Genomic DNA, 25,398 nt, shown 5'->3' with positions numbered 1-25,398 from the left:
ATGAACCGCAGGAAGCTGAAAAACCGTCAAACATTTCCCCGTCATGACTCGACTTCTGCCGGCCTCTAAATAAACCCTGCTCCTGTCTTTATGTCTGATTCTGAACTGCAGTTAGTGATATTAATTATCTACAAACCCACAACAGCTCCAGTCAGTGAACTGACCTCAGAGTCTCCAGTCCACAGTTTGGACTCTCCAGTCCAGCAGACAGGATCCTCACTCCTGAATCCTGTAGGTTAGGGTTGTCACTCAGGTCCAGGTGTCTCAGGTGGGAGGGGTTGGACTTCAGAGCTGAGGCCACGACTTCACAGTGAGTCTCTGAGAGTCCACAACCAGCAAACCTGTCATGACACGTTCATTACACAGAGTCATTATGTAAGAGGACACTTCATATTGACTTCAAGCATGTGATGATCAAACAGTTTGACACGTCCTGTGTTGATCCATATTCTCTCTTCATCTCTGGTTCAGTTCATCTGATCTCACTGTGTTTGACGGGAAACAATCATTCTCATCAGTCTCTCTCACACCTGCAGAGTTTCAATCCTCTTTCAGGTGAAGAGAGAAGATGTGGTCACAGTCAGTCTTCCATAATGTCCACAGTCTGTCAGTGAGATCTGATCCATGTGGTCTCCACAAAGTTCCCATGAGGCCATGTTGATTAGAAAACACTGTTTTAAAGTGACAGCAGGATATTTCCACTGAGTTCAGCTCAGTGAACAACGACAGTTGGTAAAGATGATCTGTGTTTGATACCTGCTGCTGTCAGCTTCACCATCATCAGCTCGGTACAGATGAACACATCAGCTGATCGCACCTGTTTAATATTTCTATTATTTCATATGAAGACGTGCGTCTCAGATGACTGAGTGAAGTTTTCACTCTTTTTCAGCACAAAAACACAAAGTGATAAAGTTGAATTAATGTCACCAGAAAGATGTTTTCAGTCTGTAGGATCTCCATCTCCAGACTCATGGAAATGCTTTTTAACTATTCCATTATAGAAACAATAACAACAGGAACTCATCAAGATTTTACCAATGAATTCATGAATCCAGAAACAGACGAGATTACTACGTATTTTATTAACTGATATTTAGATTCTAATAATTTACAGATGAATATGAATCCATCATTAAATGTCAAATTAAAAAGAGGTTTAGAAAAAACATTAAAACAAATAAATCATTTAAAATGAGATAAAAAGCTGCTGTGATAAAACCTCGACCAGTTCTTCACTTGTTTGATCAGGTTTTCCTTCGTCTCCATCACCCAGAGGAAGATGAATCAATCATTAGACATAAACACAATAACTGTTCATTAACTTGACAACTATAAACACAACTGAAACATCAATATTCAGCATTTGAAACAGCTCAAGAACTTCTGTGACAAAATACGACGGACACAGTGAAACTCTATTTTAAGAAGAAGAATTTTATAGTTTTTATCTGAAAAACTTCACAACTAATCTCCATAATGATTTATGATCATCACATGTGGACTCACCGAGCCTTCCTGCAGTTCCTCACAGCTGGGATCAGTCTCTGTCGTCCCTCCTCTGATGCGTTGTACTCCTTCAGGTCCAACTCATCCAGAACCTCCTCTGACATCTGCAGCATGTAGGCCAGAGCTGAGCAGTGGATCACAGAGAGTTTCTTCTTTGATCTGTTCTTTGACTTCAGGAACTTTTGGATCTCCTGATGAACTGAGTGATCCTTCATCTCCGTCAGACAGTGGAAGATGTTGATGCTTCTGTCAGGAGAGGTTTTTGGCCTCTTCCTCTTCAGGTTGTTGATGGCTCTCTGGATGGTTTCTGGACTGTTCTCTCTCTGATCCAGCAGACCTCCTAAGAGTCTCTGGTTGGACTCCAGAGAGAGGCCATGAAGGAAGCGGACAAACAGGTCCAGGTGACCATTTCTACTTTTGAGGGATTTGTCCATGGCTGCCCACAGGAACTCATCCAGGGTTGAATCAACATGTTTTTTCCCCAGGAAGTTCTCCAGGACCTCTGTCTTCCTGTTGGTGTAACAGTGGAACATGTAGACTGCAGCCAGAAACTCCTGAACGCTCAGATGAACAAAGCAGTAGACTGTTTTCTGGAAGATCACACTCTCTCTTCTGAAGATCTCAGTACAAAGTCCTGAGTACACCGAGGCCTCTGTGACATCAAGACCACACTGCTCCAGGTCTTCTTGGTAGAACATGATGTTTCCTTTCTCCAGATGTTCAAACGCCAGCCTCCCCAGCTTCAGAAGAACTTCCCCGTCAGCCTCCGTCAGCTCCTGTGGACTCGTCTCACGTCCCTCATGGTACTTGTTCTTCTTCCTCTGTGTCTGAACCAGCAGGAAGTGTGAGAACAGGTCAGTCAGGGTCTGGGGCAGCTCTCCTCTCTGGTCTGTGGTCAACATGTGCTCCAGAACTGTAGCAGTGATCCAGCAGAAGACTGGGACTTGACACATGATGTGGAGGCTCCTGGACGTCTTGATGTGTGAGATGATTCTGCTGGACAGCTCTTCATCACTGGATCTCCTCCTGAAGTACTCCTCCTTCTGGGCGTCAGTGAAGCCTCGTACTTCTGTTACCCTGTCCACACATGTACGAGGGATCTGATTGGCCGCCGCAGGTCTGGAAGTTATCCAGACGAGAGCCGAGGAAAGCAGATTCCCCCTGATGAGGTTTGTCAGCAGCACGTTGACTGATGACTCCTGTGTGACATCACACACAGACTTCCTGTTGTTGAAATCCAGTGACAGTCTGCTTTCATCCAGGCCGTCAAAGATGAACAGAACTTTACAGACAGCGAGCTGCTCTGCTGTGACCTTCTGTAATGTTGGATGGAAAACATGGAGCAGCCTGAGAAGACTGTACTGCTGATCTCTGATCAGGTTCAGCTCCCTGAACGAAAGCAGAACCAGCAGACTGACATCTTGGTTCTCCAAGCCCTCTGCCCAGTCCAGAGAGAACTTCTGCACTGAGAAGGTTTTTCCAACGCCAGCGACGCCGTTGGTCAGAACCACTCTGATGGGTCTCTGCTGGTCAGGTGAGACTTTAGAGATGCGGCGTCTCTGCTGGTCAGGTAAGGCTTTAAAGATGTCGTGGCACCTGATTGGAGCGTCATGGAGGGTCTTCTTCTCGGAAGTTGTCTCCAGCTGCCTCACCTCATGTTGGGTATTAACCTCTTCACTCTGTCCCTCTGTGATGTGGAGCTCAGTGTAGATCCTGTTGAGGAGGGTTCCACTTCCTGTTCCATCAGTTCCTTCAGTCACATGTTCACATCTGCTCCTCAGACTGATCTTATGTTGATGTAAAACCTCCTGCAGACCACTATCTGCTGAAAGAGAAGAGACAACGTCAGACTGAAGAAACAGAATCTGATGATTATTTTCATCAGCTGCAGAAAAACTAAAGACAACAAAGAAAAGATTTTAATGTTGTGGTATTTATAATCATCTTAAAGGTCGATGCTGTGTGATGTAACAAGTGACTCTGTATAAAACAACAGGTCCTGGTTTCAGAATGATGACATCATCATACAGATGTTCAGTCTCACTTTGTTCAGTGCTGGTCTGACTGGCTGTCTGCAGTCCAGGTCTTGTTCTGGGTCTTTTTCCACACTGGGGACAGGAGGAGTCTCCTGAAGAACCAGACTGGTCCCAGTATGAGGTGATGCACTGTCTGCAGAACCAGTGTCCACAGCTGGTAGAGACTGGATCCTTCAGGACGTCCTGACACAGAGCACAGCTGGACACAGAGACATGGCTCCTCCTCTTCAGCCTGTGAAGACATTTCTTTATCACTACAAAACTTTGTTGATTGCTGTTGTAAAATATCCAGATGTGTCCAACACTGTCCAGAAGCTCTGATGGCGTCAAAGCTCCAGCAGCAGCTGCAGTAAATAGAGGAACTTATGAGACTGATGCATTTCGGCTCGAGGGCTTCATCAGGGTCATTGATCTGATGAAGGCCTCGAGCTGAATGCTTCTATTTCCTGCAGCTGTTGCTGGAGGTTTGACCTCTCTGGACTTTTTCCTTTCTCTGTGCACCTTGGACGTAGATGAAGTTGTGACAGAAACTTTACTTTGTTTCATGAAGCTCTGATGGTCACAGAGAAAAGTCAAAGTGCAGCTTCTTTTCTGTTTGAATTCAACATTCAGTCTGAATTAAAATGATTCATTTCAACACTAATCAACTGTTTCCTCTTCGGGGCGCCTCGGCGGCTCACCTGCTCCAGAGCGAACCGTTAACACTGAGTCCTAACTGCAGTGGCCCAGGCTCCAGTCTGAGCTGTGGCCCTTTCCTGCGTCACCTCCTCTCTCTCACTGTGGCTGTCAAAATAAAGGCCCAACATGCCCAAAAAATAACTTCAAGAACTTGTTTTCCCTATCTGGCTGTCTGATTAAACATGTAGTGATGGGCCTGTAGCTTGCTATCAATACTAATGAAAGACTTCCTGCAGCTACTTCACAGTAAAAGCCTCCGTTAAGACTGAGCTGATCATGTCCTTGATGTTTTACATCAGTTTGTGCAGCTCAGCTTGGGTCAGTGAGGTTTGCACTGAGATTAGAAGTGGTCTGAAGAGTGATGGTCGAGCAGGAGTCTCAGACACACAGCGTGTAACAGATGTGAGCTGCACATCTGGACAGCTGTCTTTCCTGTCCATCGTTCCCTTCATGTTTTCTGTCACTCTCTACTGTCAAGGATCAAATAACAGCATCAGTGGAGAAGTGGTCTGAATCTACACCTGAACATCTTCTGCTCTTCTTTGTCCAGTTACTTTACAATGTGAGGAACAAGATATAATGGAGAGGATCCAGACTCAAAGGTCCACTTACTAATGATTCAGAGCTTTCAGATTTTTTAGACACTTCATCATGATACATGAATATTTTCTAAGTGTTCATTCTTGAGCTTCTCAGTTGTTTTATTAGAGAAACACAATCAATAGATTCTTGTTATAAAACCCACAAGATCCATTTCAGTTTGTAGTTTCAGGTGGTTTCTGCAGTAACTGCATCATTAATATAAATAATTTATCTTCCATCAGGTCAGTTTACAGTAGAAACAGTGTCTTACTGTGTGTGTGAAGGTCCAGGTTCATTCCTGAAGTACAGAGGAAGACCTTTGGACCGGTCACTCTTCATAGACCAACAGCTGGGGACTGGAGACTCTGCTCTCTGTCTGTAGGACTCACCTCTGCAACACAAACATGTTTCATTCATATTATTTCAGTATTGTTCTTATTCTCACCCTCTCCTCAGGTACAGACCTGTTACAGCACCAGTGGAAGAGGGTTCAACATCAGGGCAAAGACAAATGAATATTTTCTGAAGGTGTAAATTCCGACATGGAGGTTCTGAGTTGTTCTGCTACAGAAAGACCATCAGTAGATTCTGGTGAGGAAACCCAAGATCCAACTTAGAATCAGCTCTAATGGTTCATCGTCATGAATATAAATCTATTAGAAACAGTAGAAACAGTGTCTTACTGTGTGTGTGAAGGTCCAGGTTCATTACTGAAGTTTAGAGGACGATCTTTGGACCGGTCACTCTTCATAGACCAACAGCTGGGGACTGGAGACTCTGCTCCGTCCTCGTCTTCCTCCACATCATTCATCTTCTGGACTTCAGTCAGTCTGAGAGGGAAACCAGTAACACTGACTGTGAGATAACACACACACACGCGCGCGCGCACACATGGGCGCGCGCGCACACATGCACACACTATACTGTATAATAAAGTAAATACTATAAAAACCTGGTCAGTGTTCTTGGGTTAGTTGTAGGTCTATTGTGAATATTCAACTTCGTGTCGCAGACGAATCAAACGGTTGATTCTGACGGAGAGAACCGGAAGTACCACACCTCATGTTATTTCCTGCTTTCCTCAGTGTCTTTGTTGGACAAAAGTTCATTCTGACTCTTCTTCCCGCCACAGAGAGAAACCTGACTCTGACACTTTGACAGTAAAATAAGAGTAATGTTGTTTTAACGCTCACCTGCCTCAGACTTCAGCTTCCCTCCTTCTGCTCCGTCGATTCAAAATGGAGTCTGAACTTTCAGTTTCACTTTTACCCGCCGATTCTTACAGGAAGTCATGAGTCTGTGTCTGTACGTGTGTGTGTGCGTGCGCGTGCATATTGTTTACCAGTAAGAAAAACAAAATAAGGTGCGATGTTTCACAAAAAACCAGGACATACACGTCCATCAACCTTGATTTGGAAATGCAAGAAATGAGAAACATGTTAAACATCTTATTTATTTTAAAAAATAATATTTTTTTCGTCCACCTGTTGGGAAGAGTCCTCGAGGACTGTGGAAACACCCACACACAGAGACGCTGCAACGTTGCAGGCAACCCAGGCAATTGCCTAGGGCCCCGAGCTGAAGGGGGCCCCGAGGGACGGCTGACGTCATGACAAAATAATGGAACTGTTTTAGACGCTGCAACGACAAGGCACCGGAAATGCCCCGCACAGGGCCCTTTCCGTGTTGTCACTGGCTAGTTGCTAGTAGGGGGTCCCGACAGACGGCTGATATCGCTCCATATCAGCGACACAACTTGAAACCCCCGTAGACACTGCAATGACACGTCGGGAATCTCCCTAATGGGGCCCCCTTACTAGCCGGCATCGACGTACGGTCCCGGCCAAACACACACATGAAAATAGGAAGCTAACATATAACTCTGGGCACACGAAAAAACCCAAAAAAAACAGGAAGAGGATGAAAAGAAAAAACGTGATAGTGGTAAGTAGGAATGTGTGTTAAAAAAGTAGTGCTGCCAGCCAGCCTGCCACTTTATCCCAAACTCCCAGTCATCCACCAAGCACCAAATAAATTTACTGCACATCAAAGTCCGTGTAAAGTGAATTCAGCCATTTTCTTCTAAACAAATTCATAGCCACACAATAAGTTAGTCCTTTGCTGCCAATGCCAATGATATTTTTGCTTGGTTGCGTTTTTATCATTCTGAAAATTTTGCACATTTCAGTTATGTTTGTTTTTCTGTTATTTATATATTGTATGTAAACTTTGCATTCAGATAGTTATATTATTTATTATTTATTTTATATGTGAATTGTTTAATAAAATATTTCTTTACTGATCCGATCCTTAGTCCTGGACTTCATTCATCATGATTCTGGGGGGCCCCGTGGTCCTTCTTGCCTAGGGCCCCCAGGGGGTCTAGAAATGCCCCTGTCCTCCAGTGTAAAGGTCTGTGTCCATGTGTAGTGTGATTATAGATCAGCTCTAGCTTCTATATTAATACTGTGAAAGTATCAAAGCCTCAGTCCACAGAGAAATGCACACAGCCTGTATTCAGAAACTGAGCCTTAAAACCAGCCGTCAGGACTTCTGGAACTTTGTGATGTCACAACAAAGCAGTCACCAAGCCCCGCCCACCTGGACCCACCATCCAAACCTTTACAGGATTTGGTTTCTCTGAGTGTTTTTACCTGAAATCTGCTATATTTTTATTGGATCACTCAGAAAACAAGTCAGCCAATCGGAAGAGAGGCTCAGAGCCTCCTCTCTTCTGATTGGCTCACCGACCTGTTGTTACTAGAGCTCCAGAGAGAAGCCTGAGAGAGGAGATGTTAAACTACACTGAGATGTTTTTAGTTCTTAAAACCACATATATATATATATTCTTATGGATCCACACTTCAAATAAAACACAGAAGAAGAAAAGATGGAGCTTTAATTCAGAATAATTGTTAAATATGAAAATGCGTGAATATATGTGAATATTTTGGTCATTTTTTCTGATCTCCACTCTTCGGTTATATGCAACATGCTGACCCAAACAAACAAACAAACAAACAAACAAACAAACAAACAAACAAACAAACAAACAAACAAACAGTAATGTCCAGCCTTCCTTACCTGCATGGTGTAGTTTGGGATTGAGGTGACCACGGTTGTATCCTGATTTTATCAGACCATTGTAGTCATCATTCACCGCCTGTTTCTGTCCTACTGATTTTAAATCGACAGGATGCTTCTTCATCAAATCTTCGGCAGTCATCATGTTTTCAAAAGTCTGGCAGATGTTGACGTGGTGCTGGGAGGTCTGCAGGTCTGGCACCGTTTTTTTGTAGAAGTACTTGATGCATTTCTGCATAACGAAGAAACAGACGACAAAGTGAACCACTTAAAGGGTTTATCATTTAGCTTACGTTTATGAAAGTAGAGAAACACACAAACCTTAAAGTCTGGCCGAACATTTGCATGGACAGAAAAGATGAGTAGTAGAAGACCGCATACAGTTCCCAAGCTCTGCATTCTGGACTGAACCTTGTATCACAAACCTTTCTCCGCACCAATGAAAGAACACAGAAAAAAACAGGATATGTATTTTAAACACAGCAACGTGTGGTGACAATACAGCCCCTATATGAAGGTGCCTACTTTATATACAGTAATTAGAGGAAGGGACTCATTCTGTTGTTAACATACATGCACTCATATGGTCAAAGGCTATAGTTGAGTCTATAAAGAAGGAGAACAGTATGAAAAGCCATGTACTTATTTGGTCAAAGGCTGCAACCATTGCAATAAGGAAAAGCATAATTTGGTCCATGGTCTTTCCTCTGGTGCCATCCACCGGACAAACTTTACACTTTTTTTTATACACTGCTAGCATCCAGATCCCTGTTGTGCTTCCTGTAATGAGCTGTCGTCCCACTGGGCTGCCACAGACGTTCAGTCTTATTACCGTTTTGCACCTGATACCTCAGAGGGTGATTTTCCAGGAGGCAGCGGTGATGAGCTGTGGAGCTGGAGGAGGCTCTTTGAGATGCAAATGTCCCCCACTCATCCATGCAGCTCCAACACTGACACTTCACACTTTACATCATACAAGATCCTCCTTCCACTTTCTCTCAGCTGCAGCTCGACCACGGAAATGCTGCTCTCTCATCTTTACATCACACGCTGCCGACGGACACAAGACAAATTCAGACCTGTCGCATTGTTTTCATTTAAACCTGAGAGCTGTGTTGGGAAGACGTTCTCCAGGAATAGCAAATGGAGCTAATTTCCATACATCAACTTTTCCCTCACGTTAAAAAAGTGTTTTGTGTTGCCTACCCTTAAAACAGTAGTTTCGTCAGACAACCAAGCAAAATGTTGGCTGCCATATGCTGAGAAAAAAGTTGCTGAATTTAATCTGGGATTTCCAGAAATGTTCAGTTTGGGCACCAAGTGCTCAGATTCTAAGTTTATGTCCATAATGATGTCACAATGAAACAACAATACATTAAAGTACCCCTAACTGATCCTTAACTTCCCTCTGAAAACAGAACAAACAATCAAAGTGTTTAGTGTCATAGCAAGAGATCCCTTCATTTGAAAAACCTCTGTTAAGAAATTTAGTTCATTTTAAGGAGTACATGATTTTGCCCTTAATTAGGGCCTGAGCAGCGACTGGTGTGAGGACCCTACTGAAACTGTTGTGTTCCTTCTTTATTTCTGAGGGCATAAACATGCTTGAAAACAATTTTGGCGTCATTTTTGCGGATGTCATACTTAAACAACTCTACATCATTTTTGGTCAGTCTAATCTTAAGACCTTTGCTATGCTAAATTGAAATTTATTTGAGTTTTCGTCGAAAATGAAAATTGAGTTCATGTCAAAAAACAATGTTGGCTAACTGACGTTGTGACGTTCAGCAGACGTTGGGTTTTTGTGACATTACCTCACGACTAAAATGTCGGTATTCTAAATCAATATGACGTTGGAAGACATTTGAATTTGATAATTTAACATTACAACTTAAAAACCAACACAGTATCAACTTCGTCAGTATTCTATGTTAAATTGATGTTGGCCTGACATTGAATTTTGGTCATCCAACGTCACAGGCGACATTCGACCAATTATCACCGTCTGCCTGCTCGGTCATACTCACTCTTTGTATTTGACTTTTTGGTTGTAAAATTTAAAGAGATACTTTTCAAAGGAGACCAGGGTTAAAGCTTTAATTAAAAAGGCTGAGTAGCAGTTTTATTTTGGGGACAAAATGTGGTTATCTGGTAACAAGATAAAGAATTCTTATTTAGTATTCATGTATTTAATAAAGTAGAATTACTCAGATTTGGGCTACACTAACAGACAATGTAAATGATTACAATAAATTTTGGGGATTTTCTGTATGAATAGATGGGTTTTCACACAAAGTACAAATATCAAGATAATATTAAAGTTACTTATACTGTACCTTAAACGGATATTTCAATTAAGGTGCAAGTTCAGGGGCCCAACCACAACAATGGCCAGAGAAGAACAGCTGATCTCTGACAACCTGCAGCAACTCAACCTGAATAAAGAATAAAAGATGAGAGTTTAGAGACAAAGGTGAAGGTCTCTCCCCTCCCTCTCTCTCCGTCTCACCCCCCCCCCTCTCTAATCCAGAGAGCTTCATTAACAGTGTAAATGTTAAAAAGCTGAAGAGGATTTTAGCTCATGAATATGAACCTGTCTGCAGGTTAGAGTCAACACAACTTTAACATCAGATTAATCTGAGCACAGAAATAAAACATGGAGTCTGACCTCAGAGTCTCCAGTCCACAGTCTGGACTCTCCAGAAAACCACACAGCTGCTTCACACCTGGATCCTGCAGGTTGTAGTTCTGACTCAGGTCCAGTTCTCTCAGGTGGGAGGGGTTGGACTTCAGAGCTGAGGTCAGAGAAGAACAGCTGATCTCTGACAACCAGCAGCTGATCAACCTGAATAAAGAATAAAAGATAGAGATTTAATAATTGATAATCAATCACATATGTCCTAATTCAGTGGTTCCCATCCTTCAACAACCAACATCTGAACTCGTAACAGTACGAGGCCAAATACTTTTCATCTTTTCACCAGAATGATATTGTTTTGCAGATGATTTGTCGTCAACACCTTGGCAGCCCAGCACTGGGCCCTGACCCACAGGTTGGGAACCACTGTCCTAATCAATGATTTCTAAAAGGAGCAGAGTGACTTTGTCCTTCTGTTGTTGTGGATCATCATCATGTCACATCTACTCACATCATCCACATGTCAGAACAACATTCACACACCTGTTCATGTCAACACACATTCATCAGCTGCTGCTGACCTCAGTACAGTCTGTCAATACAGAATCAATATCTGATCGGACGTGTTGGACTCAGATCAGTTCATTATCTAACGTATCACATGACCTTCTTCTTCCTGTGTTGGTGTCTCAGCAGGTTCATTAAACATCGTTAAAGGACAGTTTGATGTTTGTGTCTTGAACAGTCACATGTCACATTGTGATGACGAGGTGTTGTGGCAGTGATCCTTCCTGCTCCACACTGACTGTGACGTCTCTTCCTAACACAGCTACTGTCACAATGACGTGATGAGTTCATGTGAAGCTGAATGAAGCTTCAGAGTCACACAGATCCAGAGTCAGTCCACAGAGTCCCTGTTTAGTACTAAATGTCCTCTGTGAGTTCCTGTCCCTCCATGACTGAGCCCCCCCCCCCCTCCTGACTTCATCTTCACTGATGGACAACATGAACCGCAGGAAGCTGAAAAACCGTCAAACATTTCCCCGTCATGACTCGACTTCTGCCGGCCTCTAAATAAACCCTGCTCCTGTCTTTATGTCTGATTCTGAACTGCAGTTAGTGATATTAATTATCTACAAACCCACAACAGCTCCAGTCAGTGAACTGACCTCAGAGTCTCCAGTCCACAGTTTGGACTCTCCAGTCCAGCAGACAGGATCCTCACTCCTGAATCCTGTAGGTTAGGGTTGTCACTCAGGTCCAGGTGTCTCAGGTGGGAGGGGTTGGACTTCAGAGCTGAGGCCACGACTTCACAGTGAGTCTCTGAGAGTCCACAACCAGCAAACCTGTCATGACACGTTCATTACACAGAGTCATTATGTAAGAGGACACTTCATATTGACTTCAAGCATGTGATGATCAAACAGTTTGACACGTCCTGTGTTGATCCATAATCTCTCTTCATCTCTGGTTCAGTTCATCTGATCTCACTGTGTTTGACAGGAAACAATCATTCTCATCAGTCTCTCTCACACCTGCAGAGTTTCAATCCTCTTTCAGATGGTGGTGCAGAAAGATTTGGGGTGCAAGACAGAAAGAGGGTTGAAAGAGCACAGTTAGTTAAGTCCAGACGGCAAAGGGAAATGGAGAAATTAGTTAAGGAAAGAAGACAATTAAGAAAGCAGTGGAAAAGGGCAACAGAGGAAGAGAGGGGGGGAATTAATGTGTTGCAAGAGGATTTGAGAGGCAGACTAGCAGTACTTAGAAGGGCTGAATATCTTAGGAAAAAGAGAAAGAATAAAGAGTATGTAAGGACAGCGTTTTACAGGGACCCTTTCAAGTTTGCTAAAGGATTGTTTAACCAGGAAAAGGGAGGGCAGCTTAAGGCAACAAAGTTAGAAGTAGAAAAATATCTAAGAGACACATATTCAGATTTTGAGCAGAATAGAGTAATAGGCCTTCCACCTGACATGCCGCCAGTAGGAAAGATAGATCATGAGATGGATGTTAGACCACCCAGGTGGAAGGAGGTTGAGGAGGTAGTCAGGCGTGCAAAGGCTTCTTCGGCCCCAGGGCCAAATGGAGTCCCCTACCGGGTTTATAAAAGCGCACCTGATATCCTAAAGTTTTTGTGGAGGCAATTAAGAATAGTTTGGGAGCAACAGGTTATTCCCAGAGCATGGCGTAGGGCAGGAGGTGTTTTTATCCCAAAGGAGAAGGAATCCTCAGACCTGAGTCAGTTTCGAATGATCTCTCTCCTAAATGTAGAGGGGAAGATCTTCTTTAGTGTAGTCGCACGGAGATTAACTAGTTATTTAGAAAGGAATAGCTTAATTGATACTGCAGTACAGAAGGCAGGAATACCAGGGTTCGCAGGATGTTTAGAGCACACTAGCATGATTTGGCATCAGATTCAGGCAGCCAAGACAGAGAAAAGAGACTTGAATGTCATATTTTTGGATTTAGCAAACGCGTTTGGTTCAGTGCCACATAGCCTTATTTGGGAGGCATTTGATTATTTTAAAGTACCTGGAGTAGTGGTTAATTTAGTAAAATTGTATTTCCAAGATATTAGGCTGTGCTTAAGCACAGCAGGCTTCACAACAGGATGGCAGAGGCTAGAAATAGGCATCATGGCAGGGTGCACGATTTCTCCATTGGCATTCACAATGGCGATGGAGGTAATCATTAGAGCTTCTAAGTGGGTTGTAGGTGGAGAGAGGCGGCAGGATGGGGTGCGCCTTACACCAATTAGGGCCTACATGGATGACATGACGTTGATAACTACAACGGTGCCATGTATGAAAAGAATACTTGAGAGACTTAATAAAAACTTAAAGTGGGCTAGTATGAAAATCAAGCCTAGTAAGTCTAGAAGTATCTCAATAAGCAGAGGGAAGTTAAGTGATAGGAAGTTTGTAATAGATGAAGAGGAAATTCCAATAATTAGGGAAAAATCAGTAAAGAGTCTAGGTAGGTGGTACAAGGCAGACTTGAATGACGGAGAACAGGTAGTGCAGTTTCGAAAGGATGTTGCTGAGGGACTGGATAGAATAGATAAATCAGGGCTGCCAGGAAAGTTGAAACTGTGGTGTCTGCAGTTTGGGTTATTTCCCAGGCTGATGTGGCCACTGTCTGTATATGAGATTCCAATATCCACTGCAGAAAAAATGGAAAAATTAGTTAGCTTTTACATTAGGAAGTGGCTAGGTGTTCCTAGATGTTTAAGCACAGTGGCACTGTATGGGAAAGGCATACTTCAGCTCCCAGTAACTAGTCTAGTGGAGGAGTTTAAATGTACCAAGGTTAGGACAGAGCTCCTGTTATCTGGGAGCAAAGATGCGGTAGTTAGTAAGGTGGTTCCAAACCCAATCAAGGGGAGAAAGTGGAATCCAAGAATCGCAGTGCAGGAGGCAGAAGCAACGCTTAGGCATACAGAGATTGTGGGTAATGTCCAAATAGGCCGGGGAGGCTTGGGGCTTGGCCCAGGCAAACCGGTGTGGAGTAGAGCAGGTCCCAAGGAGAAGAGAAAACTAGTTGTGGAGCAGGTTCGTAGACAGGAGGAATTATTAAGGGGTGCTAAGGCAGTGGCTCAGGCTAAGCAGGGACAGTGGGTGAATTGGGAAGGTGTAGATAAGAAAAAGCTTAGCTGGAAAGAACTCTGGAGCATGGAGGAAAGTAGTATTAGATTCTTGATAGGGGCAACTTATGATGTACTGCCAACTCCCCAGAACCTAAAACTCTGGGTAAATGGAGACCCACTATGTTCATTGTGTTCAGGTACGGCAACTTTAAAGCACATTCTGTCAGGGTGTAAGGTTAGTCTGTCGCAAGGCAGGTATACGTGGCGACATAACCAGGTTCTAAAAAGCTTAGCTGCAGGAATTGAAGAATTACGGAGGCAGGCAAATTTAGGAGGACCTAAAACAAAGAAAGGTGCAATCAAGTTCGTTCAAGAGGGAGAGAAAGTTGGTAAGACAACAAGAAGGCAAGGCAGCTTAGAAGGTGCTTGTGATTGGGAAATGCAGGTAGATTTAGGAGGAAAGCTTCTTGTTCCCCAGGAAATAGCCATTACAAAGCTAAGGCCTGATATAGTCTTGTGGTCTAGGAGTAGAATGAAAGTATATTTCATAGAGCTGACTGTTCCGTGGGAGGCCTTAGTTGAGGAAGCATATGAAAGGAAAAAGCTCAGGTACGCAGAGTTAGGGGCAGAAGCAGAGCAGCGAGGATGGAAAGTTAGGATTTGTCCAGTGGAAGTAGGATGTAGAGGATTTGTAGCAAGGTCTGTTGTCTCTTTGGTGAGGGAGTTAGGAGCAAGTGGACAGAGTGTGAGGAAAATTGTAAAGGACATGTCAGATGAGGCAGCAAGATCCAGTCAGTGGATTTGGATGAGAAGGAGTAATGGTAGCTGGGGGCCCAGCAGGGGGAGCACTTAGGATAGATAGACTCTTAGGAGAAGCAAGGAAGAAATCCAGGAAGAGGAAGTGTTTTTAAGTGGGGGTGTGGCCTGTGTGAGCCTCTTTGAGACCATGCGGTTAGTCCAGGTGAGGTGGCCTGTATTGTTTGCTTGTATCGAATTGGTTTGTAGTGTGTCTTTGGCTGCTTAGGTGAGTTTGTTTGTTTTAGGTGAGTTGCATGGTGTGGTGTTAGAGTATGAAGGGTGTAGAGCACAGCCTAATCCGGCAGGGGAGAGCCAGCCTAAAAAGGCCCCTCTCCCTGACTCTACATCCCTCATTGTCTTGGAGAGTGGGGGGGTGGGGGGGGCAAGAGTACAGCCTAATCCGGCGGGGGAGAGTTTAGCTCAAAAAGGCTTCTCTCCTTGACTCTGCCTCCTTCAAAATGGCCGCCACTTTCTCCAACTGTGCAGGGGAGTTTGTTTGCTGAATCTGCTAGTGTGTTTTGTCAGAGTTGATGATGGTGTTGTTTGTGGTAGCATAGGCAAGATAAAGAAAATGGTGGTGTGAGGAGCAGTGATGGCTGGCATTAGGGGAGTGACTCTGGGACGCCAGTGATCACTGTCTAGCCTCCTGGAGGTGTTGTGGGACCAACTAGACGAAACACTGGTGAAAGGAGGTTCCCACCTGATGACCCCAAAGACATGTTAGTTATCACTGCTCATTAGTCTGTACAGCTAAATTAATAGTTATCATAGGACATGTTAAGCTTAGGGAGCTATTCACTGGGTCCATTTTCTGTAGCACAAGCTTTGTGTTTATCTTAAATTCAGGTGAAGAGAGAGGATGTGGTCACAGTCAGTCTTCCATAATGTCCACAGTCTGTCAGTGAGATCTGATCCATGTGGTCTCCACAAAGTTCCCATGAGGCCATGTTGATTAGAAAACACTGTTTTAAAGTGACAGCAGGATATTTCCACTGAGTTCAGCTCAGTGAACAACGACAGTTGGTAAAGATGATCTGTGTTTGATACCTGCTGCTGTCAGCGTCACCATCATCAGCTCGGTACAGATGAACACATCAGCTGATCGCACCTGTTTAATATTTCTATTATTTCATATGAAGACGTGCGTCTCAGATGATTGAGTGAAGTTTTCACTCTTTTTCAGCACAAAAACACAAAGTGATAAAGTTGAATTAATGTCACCAGAAAGATGTTTTCAGTCTGTAGGATCTCCATCTCCAGACTCATGGAAATGCTTTTTAACTATTCCATTAGAGAAACAATAACAACAGGAACTCATCAAGATTTTACCAATGAATTCATGAATCCAGAAACTGACGAGATTACTACGTATTTTATTAACTAATATTTAAATTCAAATAATTTACAGATGAATATGAATCCATCATTAAATGTCAAATTAAAACGAGGTTTAGAAAAAACATTAAAACAAATACATCATTTAAAATGAGATAAAAAGCTGCTGTGATAAAACCTCGACCAGTTCTTCATTTGTTTGATCAGGTTTTCCTTCGTCTCCATCACCCAGAGGAAGATGAATCAATCATTAGACATAAACAGGATAACTGTTCATTAACTTGACAACTATAAACACAACTGCAATATCAATATTCAGCATTTGAAACAGCTCAAGAACATCTGTGACAAAATACAAAGGACACAGTGAAACTCTATTTTAAGAATTATTTTATAGTTTTTATCTGAAAAACTTCACAACTAATCTCCATAATGATTCATGATAATCACATGTGGACTCACCGAGCCTTCCTGCAGTTCCTCACAGCTGGGATCAGTCTCCGTCGTCCCTCCTCTGATGTGTTGAACTCCTTCAGGTCCAACTCATCCAGAACCTCCTCTGACATCTGCAGCATGTAGGCCAGAGCTGAGCACTGGATCACAGAGAGTTTCTTCTTTGATCTGTTCTCTGACTTCAGGAACTCTTGGATCTCCTGATGAACTGAGTGATCCTTCATCTCCGTCAGACAGTGGAAGATGTTGATGCTTCTGTCAGGAGAGGTTTTTTTCCTCTTCTTTTTCAGGTTGTTGATGGCTCTCTGGATGGTTTCTGGACCGTTCTCTGTCTGACCCAGCAGACCTCCTAAGAGTCTCTGGTTGGACTCCAGAGAGAGGCCATGAAGGAAGCGAACAAACAGGTCCAGGTGACCATTTCTGCTTTTGAGGGATTTGTCCATGGCTGCCCACAGGAAGTCATCCAGGGTTAAATCAACATGTTTTTTCCCCAGGAAGTTCTTCAGGACCTCTGTCTTCCTGTTGGTGTAACAGTGGAACATGTAGACTGCAGCCAGAAACTCCTGAACGCTCAGATGAACAAAGCAGTAGACTGTTTTCTGGAAGATCACACTCTCTCTTCTGAAGATCTCAGTACAAAGTCCTGAGTACACCGAGGCCTCTGTGACATCAAGACCACACTGCTCCAGGTCTTCTTGGTAGAACATGATGTTTCCTTTCTCCAGATGTTCAAACGCCAGCCTCCCCAGCTTCAGAAGAACTTCCCCGTCAACCTCCGTCAGCTCCTGTGGACTCGTCTCACGTCCCTCATGGTACTTGTTCTTCTTCCTCTGTGTCTGAACCAGCAGGAAGTGTGAGAACAGGTCAGTCAGGGTCTGGGGCAGCTCTCCTCTCTGGTCTGTGGTCAACATGTGCTCCAGAACTGTAGCAGTGATCCAGCAGAAGACTGGGACTTGACACATGATGTGGAGGCTCCTGGACGTCTTGATGTGTGAGATGATTCTGCTGGACAGCTCTTCATCACTGGATCTCCTCCTGAAGTACTCCTCCTTCTGGGCGTCAGTGAAGCCTCGTACTTCTGTTACCCTGTCCACACATGTAGGAGGGATCTGATTGGCCGCCGCAGGTCTGGAAGTTATCCAGACGAGAGCCGAGGGAAGCAGATTCCCCCTGATGAGGTTTGTCAGCAGCACGTTGACTGATGACTCCTGTGTGACATCAGACACAGACTTCCTGTTGTTGAAATCCAGTGACAGTCTGCTTTCATCCAGGCCGTCAAAGATGAACAGAACTTTACAGACAGCGAGCTGCTCTGCTGTGACCTTCTGTAATGTTGGATGGAAAACATGGAGCAGCCTGAGAAGACTGTACTGCTGATCTCTGATCAGGTTCAGCTCCCTGAACGAAAGCAGAACCAGCAGACTGACATCTTGGTTCTCCAAGCCCTCTGCCCAGTCCAGACAGAACTTCTGCACCGAGAAGGTTTTTCCAACGCCAGCGACGCCGTTGGTCAGAACCACTCTGATGGGTCTCTGTTGGTCAGGTGAGACTTTAGAGATGCGGCGTCTCTGCTGGTCAGGTAAGGCTTTAAAGATGTCGTGGCACCTGATTGGAGTGTCATGGAGGGTCTTCTTCTCGGAAGTTGTCTCCAGCTGCCTCACCTCATGTTGGGTATTAACCTCTTCACTCTGTCCCTCTGTGATGTGGAGCTCAGTGTAGATCCTGTTGAGGAGGGTTCCACTTCCTGTTCCATCAGTTCCTTCAGTCACATGTTCACATCTGCTCCTCAGACTGATCTTATGTTGATGTAAAACCTCCTGCAGACCACTATCTGCTGAAAGAGAAGAGACAACGTCAGACTGAAGAAACAGAATCTGATGATTATTTTCATCAGCTGCAGAAAAACTAAAGACAACAAAGAAAAGATTTTAATGTTGTGGTATTTATAATCATCTTAAAGGTCGATGCTGTGTGATGTAACAAATGACTCTGTATAAAACAACAGGTCCTGGTCTCAGAATGATGACATCATCATACAGATGTTCAGTCTCACTTTGTTCAGTGCTGGTCTGACTGGCTGTCTGCAGTCCAGGTCTTGTTCTGGGTCTTTTTCCACACTGGGGACAGGAGGAGTCTCCTGAAGAACCAGACTGGTCCCAGTATGAGGTGAAGCACTGTCTGCAGAACCAGTGTCCACAGCTGGTAGAGACTGGATCCTTCAGGACGTCCTGACACAGAGCACAGCTGGACACAGAGACATGGCTCCTCCTCTTCAGCCTGTGAAGACATTTCTTTATCACTACAAAACTTTGTTGATTGCTGTTGTAAAATATCCAGATGTGTCCAACACTGTCCAGAAGCTCTGATGGCGTCAAAGCTCCAGCAGCAGCTGCAGTAAATAGAGGAACTTTATGAGACTGATGCATTTCGGCTCGAGGGCTTCATCAGGGTCATTGATCTGATGAAGGCCTCGAGCTGAATGCTTCTGTTTCCTGCAGCTGCTGCTGGAGATTTGACCTCTTTGGACTTTTTCCTCTCTCTGTGCACCTTGGACGTAGATGAAGTCGTGACAGAAACTTTACTTTGTTTCATGAAGCTCTGATGGTCACAGAGAAAAGTCAAAATGCAGCTTCTTTTCTGTTTGAATTCAACATTCAGTCTGAATTAAAATGATTCATTTCAACACTAATCAACTGTTTCCTCTTCGGGGCGCCTCGGTGGCTCACCTGCTCCAGAGCGAACCGTTAACACTGAGTCCTAACTGCAGTGGCCCAGGCTCCAGTCTGAGCTGTGGCCCTTTCCTGCGTCACTTCCTCTCTCTCACTGTGGCTGTCAAAATAAAGGCCCAACATGCCTAAAAAATAACTTCAAGAACTTGTTTTCCCTATCTGGCTGTCTGATTAAACATGTAGTGATGGGCCTGTAGCTTGCTGTCAATACTAATGAAAGACTTCCTGCAGCTACTTCACAGTAAAAGCCTCCGTTAAGACTGAGCTGATCATGTCCTTGATGTTTTACATCAGTTTGTGCAGCTCAGCTTGGGTCAGTGAGGTTTGCACTGAGATTAGAAGTGGTTTGAAGAGTGATGGTCGAGCAGGAGTCTCAGACACACAGCGTGTAACAGATGTGTCTGAGCTGCACATCTGGACAGCTGTCTTTCCTGTCCATCGTTCCCTTCATGTTTTCTGTCACTCTCTACTGTCAAGGATCAAATAACAGCATCAGTGGAGAAGTGGTCTGAATCTACACCTGAACATCTTCTGCTCTTCTTTGTCCAGATTACTTTACTATGTGAGGAACAAGATATAATGGAGAGGATCCAGACTCAAAGGTCCACTTACTAATGATTCAGAGCTTTCAGACTTTTTAGACACTTCATCATGATACATGAATATTTTCTTAGTGTTCATTCTTGAGCTTCCAGTTGTTTTATTAGAGAAACACAATCAATAGATTCTAGTTATAAAACCCACAAGATCCATTTCAGTTTGTAGTTTCAGGTGGTTTCTGCAGTAACTGCATCATTAATATAAATCTATTAGAAAATCATTTCTTCATCTTCCATCAGGTCAGTTTACAGTAGAAACAGTGTCTTACTGTGTGTGTGAAGGTCCAGGTTCATTACTGAAGTTTAGAGGTTCTTCTTTGGACCGGTCACTCTTCATAGACCAACAGCTGGGGACTGGAGACTCTGCTCTCTGTCTGTAGGACTCACCTCTGCAACACAAACATGTTTCATTCATATTATTTATTCAGAGACACTGAGAGCAACACTCTCATTCACAATGGTGCCCTGCAAATTCAGAACCAGCCATTTAACAGAGTGGAGAAAGTCCAGATTTATAGATTTAAGTCTCGCGTTCATCACATGAAACGTAACTTAACAGAGTCATAAACTGCTCTATAGATAAAAAGGGCGTGACACACTCGTGCGCTTGGGTCTCCTTGACATGCTTTTCTATCTTTGTGCTATTCACATGATTTATTTCTGTATTTCACTTACTGTCAGTATCTGAATGTAAATTCATCATAAACACTTATAATTCTTCATGTGATGGAGTCATCAATGAATGTAGTTTGTTATGGAAAGTCAACTGAATATTTATGTTACTTGATTTTGATTTGCACCATAAAGGCGCCGCCTTCCTTGCTGGCAGCCACGGTATTTCAGCGCAGCACTTCACCGTGTGATAATATACAGTATATTTGTGTTTTATGTTCAATGTCTAAATGTTGTTTTAATTGTGTGTTTTTCAGCTGTTGTCACCAAGTTAAATTCTTGTGAACATTTGGAGAATAAAAGTGATTCTGATTCTGATCTGAATAAAAAATAAGGCAGTAAAACTTTGGTGACTAAAAAACAACAAACAAACAAACAAATATCCAGATGTGTCACACACTGTGGAGACACTCAGATGGTCACAGAGCGACTTCAACATGAGGGCAAAGACAAATACTTTATCAGATGATTAATTCTGACATGGAGATTCACACTAATCAGCATCATGAATGTAAATTTCTCTCTTACTGTGTGTGTGAAGGTCCAAGTTCATTACTGAAGTTTAGAGGTTCATCTTTGGACCAGTCACTCTTCACAGACCAACAGCTGGGGACTGGAGACTCTGCTCTCTGTCTGTAGGACTCACCTCTGCAACACAAACATGTTTCATTCATATTATTTCAGTATTGTTCTTGTTCTCACCCTCTCCTCAGGTACAGACCTGTTACAGCACCAGTGGAAGAGGGTTCAACATCAGGGCAAAGACAAATTAATATTTTCTGAAGGTGTAAATTCTGACATGGAGGTTCTGAGTTGTTCTGCTACAGAAAGACCATCAGTAGATTCTGGTGAGGAAACCCAAGATCCAACTTAGAATCAGCTCTAATGGTTCATCGTCATGAATATAAATCTATTAGAAACAGTAGAAACAGTGTCTTACTGTGTGTGTGAAGGTCCAGGTTCATTCCTGAAGTTTAGAGGTTCTTCTTTGGACCGGTCACTCTTCATAGACCAACAGCTGGGGACTGGAGACTCTGCTCCGTCCTCGTCTTCCTCCACATCATTCATCTTCTGGACTTCAGTCAGTCTGAGAGGGAAACCAGTAACACTGACTGTGAGATAACACACACACACGCGCGCGCGCACACATGGGCGCGCGCACACACATGCACACACTATACTGTATAATAAAGTAAATACTATAAAAACCTGGTCAGTGTTCTTGGGTTAGTTGTAGGTCCATTGTGAATATTCAACGTCGTGTCAGACAAATCAAACTGTTGATTCTGACGGAGAGAACCGGAAGTACCACCTCATGTTATTTCCTGCTTTCCTCAGTGTCTTTGTTGGACAAAAGTTCATTCTGATTCTTCTTCCCGCCACAGAGAGAAAACTGACTCTGACACTTTGACAGTAAAATAAGAGTAATGTTGTTTTAACGCTCACCTGCCTCAGACTTCAGCTTCCCTCCTTCTGCTCCGTCGATTCAAAATGGAGTCTGAACTTTCAGTTTCACTTTTACCCGCCGATTCTTACAGGAAGTCACGAGTCTGTGTCTGTACGTGTGTGTGTGCGTGCGCGTGCATATTGTTTACCAGTAAGAAAAACAAAATAAGGTGCGATGTTTCACAAAAAACCAGGACATACACGTCCATCAACCTTGATTTGGAAATGCAAGAAATGAGAAACATGTTAAACATCTTATTTATTTTAAAAAATAATATTTTTTTCGTCCACCTGTTGGGAAGAGTCCTCGAGGACTGTGGAAACACCCACACACAGAGACGCTGCAACGTTGCAGGCAACCCAGGCAATTGCCTAGGGCCCCGAGCTGAAGGGGGCCCCGAGGGACGGCTGACGTCATGACAAAATAATGGAACTGTTTTAGACGCTGCAACGACAAGGCATCGGAAATGCCCCGCACAGGGCCCTTTCCGTGTTGTCACTGGCTAGTTGCTAGTAGGGGGTCCCGACAGACGGCTGATATCGCTCCATATCAGCGACACAACTTGAAACCCCCGTAGACACTGCAATGACACGTCGGGAATCTCCCTAATGGGGCCCCCTTACTAGCCGGCATCGACGTACGGTCCCGGCCAAACACACACATGAAAATAGGAAGCTAACATATAACTCTGGGCACACGAAAAAACCCAAAAAAAACAGGAAGAGGATGAAAAGAAAAAACGTGATAGTGGTAAGTAGGAATGTGTGTTAAAAAAGTAGTGCTGCCAGCCAGCCTGCCACTTTATCCCAAACTCCCAGTCATCCACCAAGCACCAAATAAATTTACTGCACATCAAAGTCCGTGTAAAGTGAATTCAGCCATTTTCTTCTAAACAAATTCATAGCCACACAATAAGTTAGTCCTTTGCTGCCAATGCCAATGATATTTTTGCTTGGTTGCGTTTTTATCATTCTGAAAATTTTGCACATTTCAGTTATGTTTGTTTTTCTGTTATTTATATATTGTATGTAAACTTTGCATTCAGATAGTTATATTATTTATTATTTATTTTATATGTGAATTGTTTAATAAAATATTTCTTTACTGATCCGATCCTTAGTCCTGGACTTCATTCATCATGATTCTGGGGGGCCCCGTGGTCCTTCTTGCCTAGGGCCCCCAGGGGGTCTAGAAATGCCCCTGTCCTCCAGTGTAAAGGTCTGTGTCCATGTGTAGTGTGATTATAGATCAGCTCTAGCTTCTATATTAATACTGTGAAAGTATCAAAGCCTCAGTCCACAGAGAAATGCACACAGCCTGTATTCAGAAACTGAGCCTTAAAACCAGCCGTCAGGACTTCTGGAACTTTGTGATGTCACAACAAAGCAGTCACCAAGCCCCGCCCACCTGGACCCACCATCCAAACCTTTACAGGATTTGGTTTCTCTGAGTGTTTTTACCTGAAATCTGCTATATTTTTATTGGATCACTCAGAAAACAAGTCAGCCAATCGGAAGAGAGGCTCAGAGCCTCCTCTCTTCTGATTGGCTCACCGACCTGTTGTTACTAGAGCTCCAGAGAGAAGCCTGAGAGAGGAGATGTTAAACTACACTGAGATGTTTTTAGTTCTTAAAACCACATATATATATATATTCTTATGGATCCACACTTCAAATAAAACACAGAAGAAGAAAAGATGGAGCTTTAATTCAGAATAATTGTTAAATATGAAAATGCGTGAATATATGTGAATATTTTGGTCATTTTTTCTGATCTCCACTCTTCGGTTATATGCAACATGCTGACCCAAACAAACAAACAAACAAACAAACAAACAAACAAACAAACAAACAAACAAACAAACAAACAGTAATGTCCAGCCTTCCTTACCTGCATGGTGTAGTTTGGGATTGAGGTGACCACGGTTGTATCCTGATTTTATCAGACCATTGTAGTCATCATTCACCGCCTGTTTCTGTCCTACTGATTTTAAATCGACAGGATGCTTCTTCATCAAATCTTCGGCAGTCATCATGTTTTCAAAAGTCTGGCAGATGTTGACGTGGTGCTGGGAGGTCTGCAGGTCTGGCACCGTTTTTTTGTAGAAGTACTTGATGCATTTCTGCATAACGAAGAAACAGACGACAAAGTGAACCACTTAAAGGGTTTATCATTTAGCTTACGTTTATGAAAGTAGAGAAACACACAAACCTTAAAGTCTGGCCGAACATTTGCATGGACAGAAAAGATGAGTAGTAGAAGACCGCATACAGTTCCCAAGCTCTGCATTCTGGACTGAACCTTGTATCACAAACCTTTCTCCGCACCAATGAAAGAACACAGAAAAAAACAGGATATGTATTTTAAACACAGCAACGTGTGCTGACAATACAACCACTATATGAAGGTGCCTACTTTATATACAGTAATTAGAGGAAGGAACTCATTCTGTTGTTAACATACATGCACTCATATGGTCAAAGGCTATAGTTGATTCTATAAAGAAGGAGTACTGTATGGAAAGCCATATACTTATTTGGTCAAATGCTGCAACCATTGCAATAATGAAAAGCATAATTTGCAGAAATTGCAATCAAGCTGCTATGGAAACTGGTGGTCAGTACCCTTATCCTCAACTTCCTCCTACAGCTAGAGCAAAATGCACCTCCCACTGCACATTAATTTAAGAGTTACAGAGAGTTTACTTTTCAAATTATAACATGACAATACAGAGAATCAAATGTGAAAGTATAAAAAAGTAAAACGAGTAATAAGCAATAAATGCAAGGAGTAATGAGTAGTAATTAAACATTTTTACATAAATGTAAAACATAAAAACTGCAAAACATGAAAACGAGAACATATGGATCATAATGAGTATAACTTAAATTTGAGTATAACTAAATGCAGCAGTTGAGCATAACAATGAGCGCAACTTAAGTTTATCAATAAATGAATATATGAGTATATAAAAGGGAAAAAAGGTGAAAATGTAAAATATAGAAATAAGGATATATGGAAATAAAGTAAAACTTGAGTAATTACATGAAAAGTATATTAAAAAGAAGAACAACAAAGTAAAAGCACATATTAAACAAACCTTCCGAAGTCAATAAAGCTTCAAAAGTAGCTGCTAACATCCAGTCATCTGTCTGAAGGCGAACAGTGCGCACTGTCTCAACTACCCCACTTTGTGGTTTTAATGGGTTTTCTTGCAGCAACAACAAAACTCTCGGCAGTGGTTCTTAAAATGTA

At 43.1% G+C, this 25,398-nt stretch overlaps 1 protein-coding gene across 24 annotated transcripts in view; it reads right to left on the bottom strand.

The window, feature by feature from the left end:
* LOC130176769 (NACHT, LRR and PYD domains-containing protein 12-like) overlaps nucleotides 1–22,298 on the bottom strand; it is a 30,985-nt gene extending 8,687 nt beyond the window's left edge. For 5 of the 24 annotated variants that reach the window (XM_056388058.1, XM_056388064.1, XM_056388066.1 and 2 more), the window contains exons 1-8: nucleotides 22,143–22,297; nucleotides 21,637–21,783; nucleotides 21,225–21,344; nucleotides 20,294–20,413; nucleotides 18,750–18,973; nucleotides 16,706–18,530; nucleotides 11,697–11,873; nucleotides 10,558–10,734 (exon numbers count right to left, since the gene is read on the bottom strand). In XM_056388058.1, the coding sequence (XP_056244033.1) occupies nucleotides 10,558–10,734; nucleotides 11,697–11,873; nucleotides 16,706–18,530; nucleotides 18,750–18,973; nucleotides 20,294–20,413; nucleotides 21,225–21,344; nucleotides 21,637–21,764 (2,771 nt within the window). In that variant the 5' untranslated portion in view covers nucleotides 21,765–21,783; nucleotides 22,143–22,297. Of the gene's footprint in view, nucleotides 1–164; nucleotides 342–1,509; nucleotides 3,335–3,553; nucleotides 3,778–5,076; nucleotides 5,197–5,488; nucleotides 5,636–5,757; nucleotides 5,973–5,998; nucleotides 6,100–10,557; nucleotides 10,735–11,696; nucleotides 11,874–16,705; nucleotides 18,531–18,749; nucleotides 18,974–20,293; nucleotides 20,414–21,224; nucleotides 21,345–21,636; nucleotides 21,784–21,905; nucleotides 22,006–22,142 lie in introns of those variants that run through there. The other 19 variants (XM_056388070.1, XM_056388067.1, XM_056388073.1 and 16 more) reach the window with 16 other exon arrangements.
* Nucleotides 22,299–25,398: the final 3,100 nt, after the last annotated feature.

This window comes from Seriola aureovittata, chromosome 10 (assembly GCF_021018895.1).
Source record: "Seriola aureovittata isolate HTS-2021-v1 ecotype China chromosome 10, ASM2101889v1, whole genome shotgun sequence".
In the NCBI taxonomy this organism is placed as follows: Eukaryota; Metazoa; Chordata; class Actinopteri; order Carangiformes; family Carangidae; genus Seriola; species Seriola aureovittata.
The sequence above is the reverse complement of the archived record's forward strand: the minus strand, read 5'-3'. Positions and strand labels throughout refer to the sequence as shown.